Here is a 12,991-nt window from a genome sequence, read left to right as displayed (position 1 = left end):
AGTCACAAGAGCATTAGAAAGGTCAGGATGTTGGATGATGATCACCACCCCACCTCATCATCCTCACCTCCCCAACTCATCTGAAAAGTACCAAAAGTACTGGCTGGAGCTCCTCCACCACCATCATTCCACAGAACACAGTTCTTCCACTGCTCCACAGCTCAATGCTGGGGGGCTTTATACCCCTCTAGCCCACGCCTGGCATTAGGCAGCATGGAGCCAATAGGGTCATGATGTTGATCTACTCCAGAGAGTCCTATTCTATTGGCAGTACTTCTTCTCTACAGGGACTAGACAAGCTGTGTGTGTGCATTTGCACATCTGTGTCAACAACAGAAGTAGCTGAATGCATTCATAAGAAGGGGTGTCCACAAACATTTGGACATATAGTGTGTCTCAGAAATCGGAGAAATGTGAAGTATCTGATTCCAGAAGAAAAACAGTTTAAATGGAATCTGAAGCCGCCCGGTTGTGCTGCCCGAGCTCCGGCTCCAGGAGTTCACTGGCTCTGTCCGGACGGTTCAGAGCTGGAGGTCAGAGGAGGCATCATTGTGAGCTTACGGCAGGCAGGCCGAGGCGGCTGTTGACAGGACCAGTGGAACAGCTCACAGAGCGCTGCAGAAGCTAATGAGCAGAGGTGTCACAACATTTCAGGCTTCTGCGCCTCACATCTGACAGACCCTCTGTTCTTCATGTGGCGTGAGGGAGGGTCAATCTCACTCGCTCTCATCACCCACTCCACACCACAAGCCTGTGTGTGTGTGTGTGTGTGTGTGTGTGTGTGTGTGTGTGTGTGTGTGTGAACTGCTGTGAGGCAGTAGGACAGAGCAAAAGAGATTCAGTGGGTGAGAGAGAGCGAGAGAGATACAGATATAACATGACAGAAAGGATTTAAAGCGATTTAGGGAACAAAACTGAAAGCCAATGGAAACAGACAGGAAAACTAATCCAGTTCTGGTGATTTCTTTGGAATACTGGGATTCAAACCGGCAGATTATGCAACTAATACGGCTGTAATATGATCCATTCCTCTGCTCTGAGTCACTGCTGCTGTATCACAACATTATAATTAATAAATGGTTCGTTAAGAGAAAATTAACACTGATCTGATACAGATTAGACTTGGATTATATTCACAGAAAAAAACAGAGGAAACAAGAATGAATTTGGGACACCTGCTCATTCACTGCTTCTTCTGAAATCAAGGAGTTGGAGTAACTGCCTCTACTGTCCAGAGAAGAAGACTTTCTACTAGATTCTGGATGAGCATTGCTGTGAGGATTTGATTGCATTCATTGACAAGGTCAAGATGCTGGATGATGATCATCACCCCACCTCATCATCCTCAACTCCCCAACTCATCCCATTCAAAAGCACTGGATGGAGCTCCTCCACCATCATTCCAGAGAACACAGTTCGTCCACTGCTCCACAGCTCCTCAATGCTGAGAGTACTTATATAAATATATATTTAAAAATATTCTTGGCCTTTTTAAACACATGATTTACCTATAAAGACCTACAGTATATCCACCTCCACTTCTATATCACGCCCACACCTTCAAATAAAGCATCTAGTATATAATGTCTTTTAACTGTCTGTTTCATCTAGAATGGCCAAGAAATGCAAATATACCTAGAATATATATATATATATATATATACCATTATTGTAGTGATTATCTTTAATATTAATGGTGCAAACTAAAGGCTTAAGCTCTGCAGTCACTGTAGTACAGCTGTCAGTATCAGAAAAGTATAGTCATACTGTGTCTATCATTACCTCTTATCTAACATCACATGGTTTTATTCTGGACCGTTTGTTATGAAATATTCATTTAATATAAAATCTAAAGGGCAGCTGGAAGACGGTGTAAAAATGATTAGATTTTTATGACAGTGGAAAAATATGAATGCCTTTTTTTTTTAACTGGAAAATCATCTACCAGTATTTCTAATCACCTCTGCAGAGTCAGGGCCTCTCCTGGCATGAAGCAACACTGGCTGAACGGAAGGCTAATAGAGCCAGAGAAAGAATAGTCTCCACAGGCTCCCTAAACACTCCTAAAACCCTGGTTGGGAGTCCATCCTCACAGCCTGTGATAGCAGACAAGAAAGAGCAGGCCTGCAGTATTTCTGCTGGTTATTGAGAAAGGAGGAAAACGCCCCACAGAACCCATCATATCTCAGCTAATACAGAGGTAATCACTGACTGGGTTCATTTGAGGTGCTTAAAATGAGCTATCAGACAGCGCTGACTTGCTCGCTAGTGGGCCGGTAATGTAGAGCAGATCCCCCGAGGAGGCCGGAGGGGGTACACTTCCCCTGCCTTCTTCCCTTCGCATATTATTAATGACATACTTACAGGAAGGCGAGTCAAGCCATTTCTTATTTCCTCCTGTCAGAATCAATTAGGATTTCACACAGCAAAGAGGAGAACCTCCGGATTAGGCTGAGAGGGTCGGTGCACCAGGCCAAGAGGGTCACACAGTACCGTGGAAAACCTTAAAAACATCAGTAAATGAGCTGCAGCTGTGTAAGATGTTCAGTCTGTGGCTCCTCCCCCTCAATCTGTTTACTGTCTATTCCTGTCTGCAGGTTAGAGCGCTCCCTATCACATAACCTTCCCTGACTGTTTTGACAATGGAGCTCTGAGGCCTTGCTGGGGTTTGAATGTGTGACTTCCACAGCAGTTAGACCATAAGGCCGCTCTAGAACTCTGAGTAAATTTACCTTCCCTTCTTTCTCAGACTCAGCTCTAGAGTGGAGCGACTGTCTAACTGTCATAAAGCTCAGAAGATTCTACGTTTTACTCATCATGGTTGCACAGCCCAAACATAAGGCACGCCCTATAGGTCACCGTATTTCATCGAATCGACTCAAAACATGCAAAAGGTTGATCTTACACAAACAAACTGAATATCTCAATTATTCATCATATTATTTAAATGATCATTAAGTCAGTAAGTAGGGAGGTTAGGTTTCACAGTGAGGTCTTTATCAGTTTCACCTGACATCCTGAGCCACCACAACAGCTCCTTTAAGGCCTGCTCAGGTGTTCTCCAGTGTTCTGGTAGGCCTCACAGCATCTGTACTTACTCATGATTTCTGCTCTTCCCTTTCGGCTCGGCGTAAATGAGTGTTTACTGCAGGAAGGTGCAGCCCACGGCTGCTCTCACACTCTCACACCCACCCACCCCATCACATGACCACAGGTCGCTTCTACTGAGATAAGAGAGCCCCCACTGCCTCATTTCCAGCGCTCATCTCCAGGACAACACAGCCGCCTGCCAGGCTGATAAGGGCCTGTAAAAACCAGGCGCAGACTTCATAGGAAATCAATTTGTCTGCAGATATACGGTACACATCGCAGCTTTATGAATCATTCCTGCCCCTCAGTGGAGAGACAACCACGCAGAGATGCCAACATACCAGAATCATCAGCACCAGAGCCCCAGAGCTGAGGAACACCATTGCTTCTGCTTCTACAGGCCTCAGGAGCTGAGGAAATTCCTCACATTCAGACTCGTATAGTCCTTTTAAACATTTCTTCACGGAGGCTTTTGGAGAACGCAACCCATAAAGGCTTATTAATGTTTACGTTCATGCTGCCAGACCTTCTCAGTCCTATGTGGAGCCACTGACCCAGCTGTCCTTTAGCTGTGTTTGTGATTGGGCGGTACAGATTTACTCCTCACGATGGATTTTCTGTCATTTTTGTCCATTTGTACACGTCTCTTAATCACTGCTTGTGTTTTTCTGTAAATATCAAATCCAGAAGAAAGTGATAGACGGTCAGAGGGTGAGATCAGGCAAAGTCGGGGAGTGTAAGAGTGAGGCGCTGGAGTGAGTGGGGTGACTAATCGCCTAGTATGTGGGGAGTTGTTCAGTACTCTGGAAGCACTTTAGAGCTGTAGATGTAGTGTGTAAGAGCAGTGGTGTATAAGAGCGGTATTGTGTAAGAGCAGTAGTGTGTAAGAGCAGTAGTGTGTAAGAGCAGTGGTGTGTAGGAGCAGTAGTGTGTAAGAGCAGTGGTGTGTAAGAGCAGTGGTGTGTAAGAGCGGTAGTGTGTAAGAGCAGTGGTGTGTAGGAGCAGTAGTGTGTAAGAGCAGTGGTGTGTAAGAGCAGTGGTGTGTAAGAGCGGTAGTGTGTAAGAGCGGTAGTGTGTAAGAGCAGTGGTGTGTAGGAGCAGTAGTGTGTAAGAGCAGTAGTGTGTAAGAGCAGTGGTGTGTAGGAGCAGTAGTGTGTAAGAGCAGTGGTGTGTAAGAGTGGTAGTGTGTAAGAGCGGTAGTGTGTAAGAGCAGTGGTGTGTAAGAGCAGTGGTGTGTAAGAGCGGTAGTGTGTAAGAGCAGTGGTGTGTAAGAGCAGTGGTGTGTAAGAGCGGTAGTGTGTAAGAGCGGTAGTGTGTAAGAGTGGTAGTGTGTAAGAGCAGTAGTGTGTAAGAGCAGTGTTGTGTAAGAGCAGTGTTGTGTAGGAGCAGTGGTGTGTAAGAGCAGTGGTGTGTAAGAGCAGTGTTGTGTAAGAGCAGTGTTGTGTAGGAGCAGTGGTGTGTAAGAGCAGTGGTGTGTAAGAGCAGTAGTGTGTAAGAGCGGTAGTGTGTAAGAGCGGAAGTGTGTAAGAGCAGTGGTGTATAAGAGCGGTAGTGTGTAAGAGCAGTAGTGTGTAAGAGCAGTGGTGTGTAAGAGCGGTAGTGTGTAAGAGGAGTGGTGTGTAAGAGCAGTAGTGTGTAGGAGCAGTGGTGTGTAAGAGCAGTGGTGTGTAAGAGGAGTGGTGTGTAAGAGCGGTAGTGTGTAAGAGGAGTGGTATGTAAGAGCAGTGGTGTGTAAGAACAGTAGTGTGTAAGAGCAGTGGTGTGTAAGAGCAGTGGTGTGTAAGAGCAGTAGTGTGTAAGAGCAGTAGTGTGTAAGAGCAGTGGTGTGTAAGAGCAGTAGTGTGTAAGAGGAGTGGTGTGTAAGAGCAGTAGTGTGTAAGAGCAGTAGTGTGTAAGAGCGGTAGTGTGTAAGAGCAGTGGTGTGTAAGAGCAGTGGTGTGTAAGAGCAGTAGTGTGTAAGAGCAGTAGTGTGTAAGAGCAGTAGTGTGTAAGAGCGGTAGTGTGTAAGAGCAGTGGTGTGTAAGAGCAGTGGTGTGTAAGAGCAGTAGTGTGTAAGAGGAGTGGTGTGTAAGAGCAGTAGTGTGTAAGAGCAGTAGTGTGTAAGAGCAGTGGTGTGTAAGAGCAGTAGTGTGTAAGAGCAGTAGTGTGTAAGAGCAGTGGTGTGTAAGAGCAGTGGTGTGTAAGAGCAGTGGTGTGTAAGAGCAGTGGTGTGTAAGAGCAGTAGTGTGTAAGAGCAGTAGTGTGTAAGAGCAGTGGTGTGTAAGAGCAGTAGTGTGTAAGAGGAGTGGTGTGTAAGAGCAGTGGTGTGTAAGAGCAGTAGTGTGTAAGAGCAGTAGTGTGTAAGAGCGATGGTGTGTAAGAGCAGTGGTGTGTAGGAGCAGTGGTGTGTAAGAGCAGTGGTGTGTAAGAGCAGTGGTGTGTAAGAGCGGTAGTGTGTAAGAGCAGTGGAGGAGTGGACTCTCCTGCAGCCGTCAGTCCCGGCAGTGGACGCTCTGAGCTCCGCAGGCCTGCAGGCTGAGGGGTTACAGGGCCGGTTATTAATAGCTCTGCCTTCATGAATCTTTCAAACTCAATTATCCAGACTGATGTCAGACAAAGCAGCCGGGCAGCGCGCTGGTCAGAACACTGAGGGATCGATTCTCACTCCTTCATCCAGAACTCCTCTGGTCAATCCACAACTCCAGACTGCTCCTCTCACGTGCTTCTGTCTCTCCATCCATTCTCTCGCTCTCTATCTTTATCTCTCTCACCCTCCTCTTCCTCCTCTCCAATCTTCCAGTCTTCTCTCTCTCCTTCCTCTTCCTACCATTTTTGTGTTCTCTCTTCTTTTTTCTGTCTCTGTCTCTCTCTCTCTCTCTCTCTCTCTCTCTCTCTCTCTCTCTCCATCTGTTTTCATCTTTGTTTAACTCAACTTTCCATATAGATAACCAACCCCCTCATTAGTACTCTCTCCCTATCACATGTAAGTCTGCGCAACCAGCCACCGTCTCTTTCCGAACTGCTGCCGATGCAACGTCACGGCGCAACCAGCTCTGATTCATCGGCTAGCAGACGCTCGTGCTGGCCAGCATCACACTGAAGTGCTGTGGGGAGAAAGAGAGAGAGAAGGGGCCATCAAACCACCTGGAGAGAGCCAGGCCAATTGTGCTCTCTCAGGCTCCGGCTGCTGATGGCAGGCAGCATGACCCAGCGATCTCCGGGTCATATGGGCTGCGCCTTAGTCCACCTGTTTATTTCCTTCCTGTCTCTCTGTCTCATTCTTCTTTCTTTTGTCCCTGTGTCCTCTTCTTTCTCATCACCTTTCCTTCATCCCTCTCTCTCTCTCTCTCTCTCTCTCTCTCAGAGGGACAGATTTACTCCTCACGATGGATTTTCTGTCATTTTTGTCCGTTTGTACGCGTCTCTTAATCACTGCTTGTGTTTTTCTGTATCAAATCCAGAAGAAAGTGATGGACGTTCTGAGATCAGGGAAAGTTGGGGAGTGTAAGAGTGAGGCGCTGGAGTGAGCAGATGATGCGGCGGTTGAGGAGATGAAGTGAATTTTAGCAGAGAAAGGCTGGAGAGCTTCAGGGCTGCTTTCACCCTCATCTCTGCAGATTTCCATGCACACACTCAGCGCCAAATAACAACACGCCGGCGGGGAGAGGGTCGAGAGAGCATCAGTGAGAGAGGGAATAGAGTTCTGGAGGGAAGCAGAATAAAGGCAGTTGGAGAGGCAGCACTGCGGTGGGAAGAGGGCAGAGAGCACTGCAGACGAGAAACGCTTCTTTTGTTGCATTTGTTTGTTTCCTTGCGAGAGATGGAGGTGTCGGAGGTGTCGGAGGTGTCTCTATCTCACCATCAGAGCCAAAGGTGATCTCCTTTAGCTCTGTCAGATTCACAGTCAAACATCCGTGCCAATAAATATCTCAGAGGGACGCAATTAATGAATTCTGAATCAGAGGCGGCTTTCCCACCGCAGGGCCGAGCGGTTCAGAGCACAGAGCCTAACCGCTCCAGTGCCTTTTTTTTCACAGTGATTCAACATCACTACTGTGGTGTTAGCTCGCCTGCTACCAGGTCCGTCCAACAGTACTATTGCAGTGATAGTACTGCTTGGATAATGGGCTCCTCCAACATCCCTACCATCCAGCATTAGCATGACCGGGCTACTGGGTTCATCCAACATCGCTATCAGGCTTTATCAGGCTTTATGGCCAGCTACTATTACGGTAGCTACTATAAGGTAGCTAGCATTACTGCTGAGAGGTTAAAAGTTGATGTGCAGGAAAGAGCCGGGTACCCAGCTCTGATCCATCGGCTAGTAGACACCCGTGCTGGACAGCATTTTCCTTAAGTGATGTAGGGTGAGGTAGAACCAGGCCAACTGTGCTCTCCTCGGTCTCCAGCGGCTGACGGCAAAGCGGCATGACCTGGGATTCGAAGCAGTGATCTTCGGGTCATGCTGTCAGAGCCTCAGTGTGCTGGACTGCTCATAGTCTGGTCATTTAGAAGCTTTAATAATGTTCACTCAGACGGTCAGACACAGGAACAGCTTTTACCCTCAGTCCATCAGCTTCATCAACAGCTGATCACCATCATCAGCTAAAGGCTGTAGATATTACTGATAAACCTTATCACTTTTATCCTACAGTTACTGCATTACTGCACCATCACTCAACTCACACATGTGTTCACTGCTGTGGTTGCACAATATTTAATCTGAATAGAGCTGAATACTGCTGTTCTGTGAATAACACTATAAAGATCACTGTATATAAATGTCCTGGGATTGTCTGTGTGTATTGTGTGTACTACTGATCTGTGTATAGTGTGTATTGTCTGTAAATGATATGTAGCTGTATGTTGGTAACAGTAGAGAGACGCTAACAGCCGGAAACTAATTCCTTGTGTGTGTGAACAGACTTGGCCAATAAACCTGATTCTGATTCTGATGTTAACATGATATTTCATAAACTGAGGAGTGAATTAGATCCAGCATGTGCTGCTGAGGTCAAACTGCCAAAACTGAGAGTGAGAATCAGTGGAAAGGGTGTGTATAAAGACCCTGGATTCAACTGTGGTTTAAATAGAGAGAGAGAGAGAGAGAGAGAGAGATGGTAAATAAAGGAAGACAGTAGGTGGTATCTGTGCGAAGCCTCCTTCATTATATCTCTAGAACGGCAGATTTGTTGCCTTCGGCTATCTCTGTTAACCAAATGAACAAAACCATTTAATAACGGCTCTATTTCGTCTCTGACCCAGACCACAGCGCCGTGAAACGGCCGCACATAAGCACCACTCATTTCCCCTGAAGGCTCAGTAAAACTGACGGATAACATCTGCGCCTCTCACTCGGTTGTCTCCGAGCTCTGGAAGCTCCTGATTCCTGCAGACATTCTTCCACAGTGTGACAGCAGCCCGCAGGTAACCGAATTCGGCTTCCTCTCAAACAAAGCTGATTTGTTGACCCTGGCTCGATAAATAGTGACTGCAGGTTAATGTACCTTCCTCTGTGAGGTAACAAGTTCAGACAAACTCAAGGAATTGGAGGAACTGGAGCTCCATTGGTTTTAACGGCTCGTTCTTCACCTCCTGCCGCTTTGCGGAAGAGCTACATTATCGTCTCGGACACAGAGATAAGCAAGCAGTGGAGGAAAATCCACACAGGGGTAAAAACTAAGGATCAGAACCGGATCAGGCCTAAAATAGCTGATACCGGACCCATTCACATATGCCTGGATTGTCCCTGACCCCAACTACAAATAGTGCCATTCAACCAGACAGTCAAGTGCAATACCATTAACACCCAGTACACTGAACACACAGGAGCAGACCAGCCGTAATCTACGCTGTAACTCCGCCACCTGTGACTGGGTTCATATGTCTCTCTCTGCTCGTGTGATTGACAGATGTGGATCTCAGATGCAGCTGAAAGTGTCTGGGGGAACAGGTCCAGTCCCTCTGGACACTCTCTGCTTACCTCATAAATGTTTCAGGCGCCCGGCAGAAACACACTCTATACATTATGCAGGGATCCTAAACGCCTCTTCCGAAAATAATTGCTGAGCACAACCTGAGTCCCCGGGACATCCTCTGAGGATACTGCTCTACCCTGCCCCACCGAAACACCATGCTTCATTCTGCACTACCTTCCCATTCACTGTGTCCACCAGAGAGAGGGAACCAGAAAGAGGGAAATAAAGACCAAAGGGGGAAAAACTAAAGGAATAAAAAAGAGAACGGGAAATGAAGAAAGAAGAACATAATGAAAACATAATTTAAAAATAATAAAATAATTAAAAAATAAGTAATAATAATAATAAAAATGACAGGTTTTCAAATCATATCAAATATCAAATCTACTACACCTCAACCTCACACCTGTTCACTCCCTGCTTAACTGTAGCATTAGGGAGAGGAAACAGGTGAGCAAACAAGGCCAAGTAGGTCTAGAGGGTGTCCTGCTCAGTCTAGTGGCACACTCCTCACTCTGCTGCCTGTTCCTAACCCTAATCTTAATCTAGTCCTAATCCCAACCTTAATCATAATCTTAATCTAGCCCTAACCCTAATCTAACTTTAATCTTAATCTAGCCCTAACCCTAATCTAACTTTAATCTTAATCTAGCCCTAATCCTAACCTCAGCCCCTAACCCTAGCCTCAGTCCCTAACCCTAATCTTAACCTAACCCTAACCTTTAACCCTAACCCCAGCCCTGAACCCTAATCTTAACCTAGCTCTAATCCTAACCTTTACCCTAACCCCAGCCCTGAACCCTAATCTTAACCTAGCCCTAATCCTAACCCTAACTCTAACCTAACCCCAGCCCCTAACCCTAATTTTAACCCAACCCCAACCCCTATCCCTAATCTTAATCTAGTCCTAACCCTAACCCTAATCATAATCTAAGACCTAATCATAATCTAGGACCTATGTCTAGCCCTACAAAAAATAAAGTGAAAGAATATAAGAAATAAAGAAAGAAAAGAAAGAAAAGAAAAAATATATATATTAAAAATATATATATATTATAAGATAAAAAATAAATAATAATTTATAACTATAAAAAACGATAAACAATAAAGAAACATAAATAAATACATGAATAAAAATAAATAAATAAATAAGGGAAACTAAAGGAAGGAGGGGTGAACTGAACTGTGGAAGTGAAGCTGCTGCTGCTGCTCATCATAATTCACCTCTTTCTCCTTCAGAGCGGCTCGACTGCAGAGAGCGTCAGAGTGTTAACTCAGAACAAATCTGGTCAAGTGTTTGCAGTAATACGTAATTAACCTGACCGCCTTTAGCAGTAATTAATACCACACACACACACACACACACACACACACACACACACACACACACACACACACTGAACCCCTCACTAACGCTCCACCACCACTGGCCTGAAAAGCTCATTACTGGAGCTCCCAGAGGAAGGTTTAAAACCCACCAAACACCCAAATAATAATAATAAAAAGTAAAGTCTGAGGACAAACGCTCGCGCCGGCCCGAGCGGAATGTGATTGGAATCCATAAATACCCACAATGCCCTGCGGAGTCTCTGGGCTGGTACACTGTGGTGCGCATGTGAAGCAGTTAGCGTACAGATGTCAGCGTTTATTGACACACAGATGGATCGAGCATCGTTTCGTCTATATTAGTTAACATAATTCAGGTATTGACTGGGCGGCTGGCGTGTGGAAAGATTGATAACGAGCCCCATGATAATCAGCATTAGCGCCCCCTGCTACGGCACAACACAGCTGTGACCTCTGACATCACCACTCTCAACCACACCAGAGCAGCCACTGCTTATTAACGGTTCTACAGGGTTCTTCGTGTTTCAGTGTTTTTCCTGAGGTCCAGTCATCACTCATCATGGACATGAAGGTCATGGCAATACTGGGCAGAAATAATAACTATGCACACTCTATGGACAAAAGTATTGGGACACCAGCTCACTCATTGTTTCTTTTGCAGGAGTTGATCCTGCTTCTGTTGGAGTAACTGTCTCTACTGTCCAGAGAAGAAGACTTTCTACTAGATTTTGGAGTAAGAGCATTGCAGTGAGAATTTGATTGCATTCAGCAACACTATATCCACCTCAAACAGGAGACACTGTAAATGAAAAAAACGGATGTTACTAATGTTATGGCCGATCAGTGCACAAGCTCTTTCAGGCAGAACGTATCCTAGCTGCACCTGAACCTCAAACTGTGTGAAAAATGTCTAGTACATCTGCTATATGAGCTCTCTCTCATCCTCCCCAGAAAACATTCTGCAGGTTCCTCTCACCTGTTCCAGAGCACAATACACACAAACTCTCCACCGCGAGCTGCCTAAACCAGCCCAGCTGTCCGCAGCCGCAGAGAAACAGCCCTTTCTCTGACTGACGACACTAATCAGTGTCTTCATCTCGACAAGGCTTAAGAAGTTTGAGTCTGTGTTAACTGCTCTGCCACTTCAGGGCTGCGGAGATGCTCACGGCCCTCATCAAGCCAAAATGACTTCAAGGTGCAGTCTTGAGAAGAAGAGAGTTTGTGAAAATGCAAATATGTTTACTCTCACAGCTCCGTGCACTAGACTCAGCGAGGCACTCGAGAGCTGGCTGCGATGGCCTTGCTGTTGAAATCAAGCTGCTGCAAAGTTATCGCCCTTAAACCGCACAAGCGCAAAATTACCAGCCCTGAGCCAAGAGTGGAGGAACGAGGAACGGGGGCTTCAACGTGCCTCATTATCCCCTTATAGCAGCACGGCCGTCATCATTGCCTTCATTGTCATCATCTATATAATCGCCATCATCAGCAGCAGCATTAGCATAAATTGGATCGTTATTGTGTGTGGCAGCGGCGGCGGCGGCGGCGGGAGCGGCAGCGGCAGCGGCAGCAGCTTAGCAATCAACCATCATTCACTTTTGGCCTCCTTCAAGAGCCCTTGACCTCTTGTGCTTGACCCCTCACTTTTTGCTCAACACAGCCGTCCGGTCACTCACCAATCTCACAGCTCTCTCCGGCATAACCCTGAAGGCACAGGCAGCTGTAGCCCTCGCCGTCCCGCAGGCAGCTGCCCCCGTGAAGGCATGGATTTAACTGGCAAGGGTCCTTCTCCACTGTTCAGACACAAAGAAGGAGGAATTGGGCTCAGAGTTACTGCGTCACTCTCATTTACCTATACATTCAATAAAGCTATAAACCAAACATGACAAACAGACTGGACAAATGGTTGCTTTGGCTTTTTAAGTGGTTTGTATGCTGTTGCTAACTGGTTGCTATGGTGCATATAAATAATAATAAGAGCCATTTAGCTACGTATTTAATTCGTTTCATTCTCTGATATGGATCAAATTGATTAATCTAAAGTGCAGAATTAAACATTCTCGAGTCTGAGGACCTGTAGAGTGGTGTACATGTAAATGTCCAGTACAGCTACAGACATGACAGATCAAGAGCGCTGTAGCTCTGCAATGATGTCATAACGTTGCACTGGAAAAATAAGACAGTCCATAAAGTCATGGATGATATATTTGAGTAAATTAGATCATGTAGGCAGCTTTCTGTTTCTTGCTCAGTGGAACAGACAGAGCTGCCATTTGATGCTGCAGCAAAAACACAAATCTGTTATTTGAGGGATTTTGTTGTTTAATAATACATTTGCCATATATTGTAAAAGTACTGGATTCGCACAGCATCCTATCCATCCACAGCACTCCATAATGTGAATCTGACAGTTGTTCTATATATTATATTAGAATTTTTATGATGAATGGGCCAATAGAAATGCTTCAAAACAAAAGAATTCCACACTTCTAATACAGGTTAAGAAAGTTTGTTCCTTCTCTTCCTACCATTTGCTTTAATGCTTTAAATATTTAATATTTTCTCCAGTTGTTAGAATGTAAGAGTGGAGGCATGATCGT

At 45.6% G+C, this 12,991-nt stretch overlaps 1 protein-coding gene across 1 annotated transcript in view; it reads right to left on the bottom strand.

Moving 5' to 3' along the window:
• ncanb (neurocan b) overlaps positions 1-12,991 on the bottom strand; it is a 174,078-nt gene that overhangs the window by 51,555 nt on the left and 109,532 nt on the right. The window contains exon 9 of the mRNA XM_072660147.1: positions 12,068-12,184. Within this exon, the coding sequence (XP_072516248.1) occupies positions 12,068-12,184 (117 nt within the window). The remainder of the gene's footprint in view (positions 1-12,067; positions 12,185-12,991) is intronic.

Source organism: Salminus brasiliensis, chromosome 17 (assembly GCF_030463535.1).
Source record: "Salminus brasiliensis chromosome 17, fSalBra1.hap2, whole genome shotgun sequence".
NCBI lineage: Eukaryota > Metazoa > Chordata > Actinopteri > Characiformes > Bryconidae > Salminus > Salminus brasiliensis.
Note: the sequence above shows the minus strand (reverse complement) of the source record. Positions and strands in the feature narration are given on the sequence as shown.